The 4,100-nt window shown below is 62.4% G+C and overlaps 1 protein-coding gene across 1 annotated transcript in view; it reads right to left on the bottom strand.

Annotated features, from left to right (window-relative positions):
• Positions 1-1,786, bottom strand: part of MNEG_12061 (hypothetical protein) — a gene marked incomplete at both ends in the record, with an annotated part of 3,396 nt that extends 1,610 nt beyond the window's left edge. The window contains 4 exons of the mRNA XM_014039466.1: positions 148-334; positions 609-1,042; positions 1,259-1,306; positions 1,744-1,786. Coding sequence (XP_013894920.1) covers positions 148-334; positions 609-1,042; positions 1,259-1,306; positions 1,744-1,786 — 712 coding nt within the window. The remainder of the gene's footprint in view (positions 1-147; positions 335-608; positions 1,043-1,258; positions 1,307-1,743) is intronic.
• Between the last annotated feature and the right edge of the window lie 2,314 nt (positions 1,787-4,100).

Genomic DNA, 4,100 nt, shown 5'->3' with positions numbered 1-4,100 from the left:
GTTGTATTGCGTGCCACATGGCCAGCCCATGGTGCCTCCTATGCCGTGCCAGCCGCCAATAGCACAGGCCACGCCGACCTTCTCCCATGCAAGCCCCATCATCACGGGGGCGGCCACCACCACCCCACCCATGCCCAGGGTACTCACACTTGTTGGAGGTGCACATGTCGAACTTGAGGGTCGCGTCGGCCTGCTTTGTGAGCTTGTAGAGGCAGAACTTGCGGCTGAAGGTGGTGGTGTCCTCACCCAGGGGCTCGTACCACTGGTCGTAGCGCGGGCTGGTGGCCACACGGCTCGTGTTGTAGACCGCCATCACCTCCACACAGGTCTCACCCTGCAGGGCGGGACGCAAGAGGAACGGGGGAAAGGGGGGGGCAGGCGTGGTGAGGGTGAGGGTGCGTGACGTAGGGCAAGAATGCAACACCAAATCAACTCCCTGGCGCCATCAACCAACGTTCTGGCACCAGCCATGCGTCAAGCCTCTGCCGCACTGTCATGCTGCATGCCACAGCGCAACACAGCCGCGGCAACCACCCAAGTAGGGGCCTGTCGGAACCCCGGCGGCAACCCTTCCACCAACAACCCCGGCGCAGGGTTGCGACGCTCACGTCGGCCATGTTGTTGGGCAGCGGGATCTTGTAGGCGCCGTTGTTCACGCGCTCCGCCGCCTGCGCCGCGCCGCCGCCGACCTTGTAGCTGACGGCGTCCTCCCCCAGGATGGTGCAGGTCATGCCGCCGTTGACCGTCACGCTGGGCGGCTGCCACGCCTTGGCCTCGTCCGCCATCAGGAAACGCAGGAAGCGCCGCCGCGACGCGCGCGGGCGCAGGCCGCTGGTGGACGCGTTGGCGAGCGCGCCCGAGGTGTCGCACCAGGCGCCTGGCACGACGTACAGGGTGGGGCCCTCTGGGAAATAATCGCTGACCGCGATCTTGAGCAGCCCGGCGCCGTTGGCGTTGCCCAGGGCCTTGTACTCGGTCTGGTTGCGCCGCCACCACGCGGCCGGGAACGCGCAGTCGCCCTGGGTGCAGTTGGCCGCCGCGGCTGCGGGGCGCGGCGCGGAGGGGGTGGGGGGTGGGCAGGGTTTTTCCTGGGGGGCGCGGTTGACTGGTTTGGCGGGGAGGTCGCTCGAGGGGCTCTCCGGTTCGAGAGGGCCTAGCACTTGCAGTGGGGCTTGTTACAACGAGTGCACGGTGTGAGCAGGATGGGGGATGCCGGGGTGCCTGTTTGATTACGGCCAGCCAACCACACCACACCTACCGCTTGGGAAGAAGTTGAAGTCGTTGGCGCGCACTTGCGCGGCCGCGCCTGAGGATTGGGTTTGGGAGGGGGGAGAGGTTTTGGGAGGGGCGAGCTGGGTTTAGCCGGTTGGACGCCGGGCCACAGCAACATGCGCCTGCGCTTTGCGTGATGCTACACAGTGTGCAGGGGCCCCTGGCAGCGTGCAAAGACGCTGGTAATGGAGGATTTGCAAACGTCACAAACACTGGCAGCTGGAGGCATGCCCCTGCTCGCAACAGCTGCAGGGGGCAGCTGCACCACATGGTGCGTCGCGCACACATCCGCTGTTGACCTGCTACAACCAGCAGCAGACATCCCTAGGCTGCAGGGCTCGTCATGCCCCGATGACTCCTGATATGAAAAGTAATTCACGCGTTTATTGCGCGCATGGTCGATCGGGCAAAGCCTGCGCGTCCAACCACCCCGTGGCGGGTCACGTCCTCCGCGGCCGGCCAATTACGCACCTGCAACCAATCCTGCCAGCAGGATGATCGCGAGCACCCTCATTGTGACCTCTTCTGTTGCGCAAGCGATCGGTATCCGGTCAAGACCGTGGCAGCACCGCTAGCCTCGCTAGCGCACACGTCGACGGCTCCTTATAATGTGGGTAGTAAAGTGTAAGATTGAAATAAGATATCTTGTACGGCGAATACTACAAAGGACGATGCGTTGTGGCAGTGGAAGCGCGGGAGGCAAGGGTGGCTGCGGCGCGAGGTGCTGTAGATTGAGTCAAGTGCTGTCAAGCCGGGAGAGGCACAGGCCTCAGTTGCAACTGTTTGCTAGATATGTTGCTGTGAAGGCACAATCACTTGTTGATGGCCACATGTGGGTGCTGGCGTACGGTTGCTAAAGCTGGGCTTGTGCAGCCACTGGCTCACAGGTCGTGCAACAGGCGGCGCACTGCACCAGTGACGACTGCTTGCACGGCTCAAAGAGTGCTCACCGCATGTGAGCATGTGTGCTTTGCTCATACTTACTGGACCCTTCCAACTTGCAACTTACGTCAAGACACTGCTCAACACAACTGCAACATGCAAACAGTATTTCCACTCATCCGACTCACACACGATACCAGTCACAATTGCATCACATCCAGGCGCCACACACGTGCCATTGCCACATCAACAAACAGTCATGCGAGTTGGCCGTCGCCGCAGAGGCTCTAACCATGATCTCCATAGCCTCTGCTGCTGCAGTCATAGCCCTGGCCGTGATCGTGGTCTCAAGGAATCCGCCGCCACCGGGCCCCTCCAGCCGGAGTCATGGCCCTGCCTGGTTGACAGCATCTCGCCATGCCAAAGCAGGCGTCAGTAGTACCCCTGTGAAGAATGAGTCAGTGCAGAGGGGCAGGATAGGCAGCAAGGCGCGCAGGGGAGGGGCGTGGGCAGGCGTTGCTGACGGCGCCGCACTGCGATTGCACGGCCATATGGACCAGGTGTGAATCATGGTGTCTGCTTGCAGGATACGATAGCTGCCAAGTGTGTGGCTGAATGTGGACGTGGTTAATACTTCTCAATCATGTTTGACGGGCAGGCTAAACGACTCCTGTAAGTCCGCACCTCGTCGTCGTCGGCCTCCAGCTGTATGCCCCCGCCAGCCTTGCGCACACGGGGGGGTGCTTTGAGGTATGCCAATGCCTTCCGGCTGATGTTTGTGTTGACCACGTTGACCGAGACTGGGGGACCCTCTTCGGGGCGCAGCACCACCGTCTTCAATAGGAAGCACGCCTTCAGCAGGAGTGTGAGAGTGCACGAGCGCGTGTGTGTGCGCGGTTGTGTCTGGTGTGGCCACATCCAGGGGGGGTGGACAGACAAGGGGCTCTGGTGATGCAGGTGCAATGCTCGGGGTGTGCACCTAATGATGATGTCATCAATACCACAACATGTCCCGAAAAGTGGGTGCACAGCGGCCTCGCTTGGCCCCTGGGATTCACCCTGAGGTTGAGGTGCTCGAGTTTTGGCGCGTCCAGGCCCAGGCCCAACAGGCTGTCTGCGCGGTAGCTGCGGGGACACGGGCAACCCACGCATGCCCAGGTGCGGGTGCAGTTAGCAAGGCCGCCAAGAGAGCGAGGACCACGCGGAGGTCCCATGCGCTGCTGCTGCTTGGCCCCCTGCCCTGACGCTCTCCCTGGCCGGGCTTGACTCGCTCACAGGTTCAGCCACTTGCAGCTGGGCAGGTTGAGTTTGTGGGGGCCCTCGATGCACCACAGCTTGTAGCTGGTCAGCCGCTCCAGGGCTGGGCACGCGGCCAGGCTGGACGCAAACGCGGATTCGTCCCTGAACTTTCGTGGTGCAAGGGGAGGGTTGGGGCCGGGCGGGCAGGATGGATGGACTCAACGCCTCGACAGAGGGCAGAGCGCACGTGCGACTGTGGTGCTGTGCACCTTTTGTGCAGACGGTGCCAATACTACAACAGTATTCATGTCCAACAACAGGGCCCTCCTAACCCCTTCTTCTACCCCCCCCTCATGAGGGATTGTCAACACATGCACACGCACACGCACACGCACACGCACACGCACACGCGCACGCGCACGCGCGCACGCGCACGCACGCGCACACGCGCACGCACACGCACACGCACACGCACACGCACACGCGCACGCATACGCACACGCACGCACCCACACGCACACGCGCACTCTCACACACTCACACACGCAAACACGCAAATGCAAACGAAACTGCAAACGTAAATGCAAGCCACACTCTTGCCCCCGCCCCTCCCCCCACCTCCACGAAATCGAGGCTCATGGCTGTCAGCCGTGGCAGGTCCAGCAGGAAGCGGTCCGCCTTGACGTTGTCCAGGACCAGGCTGGCCA

Source organism: Monoraphidium neglectum, assembly GCF_000611645.1.
Source record: "Monoraphidium neglectum strain SAG 48.87 unplaced genomic scaffold scaffold03042, whole genome shotgun sequence".
NCBI lineage: Eukaryota > Viridiplantae > Chlorophyta > Chlorophyceae > Sphaeropleales > Selenastraceae > Monoraphidium > Monoraphidium neglectum.
Note: the sequence above shows the minus strand (reverse complement) of the source record. Positions and strands in the feature narration are given on the sequence as shown.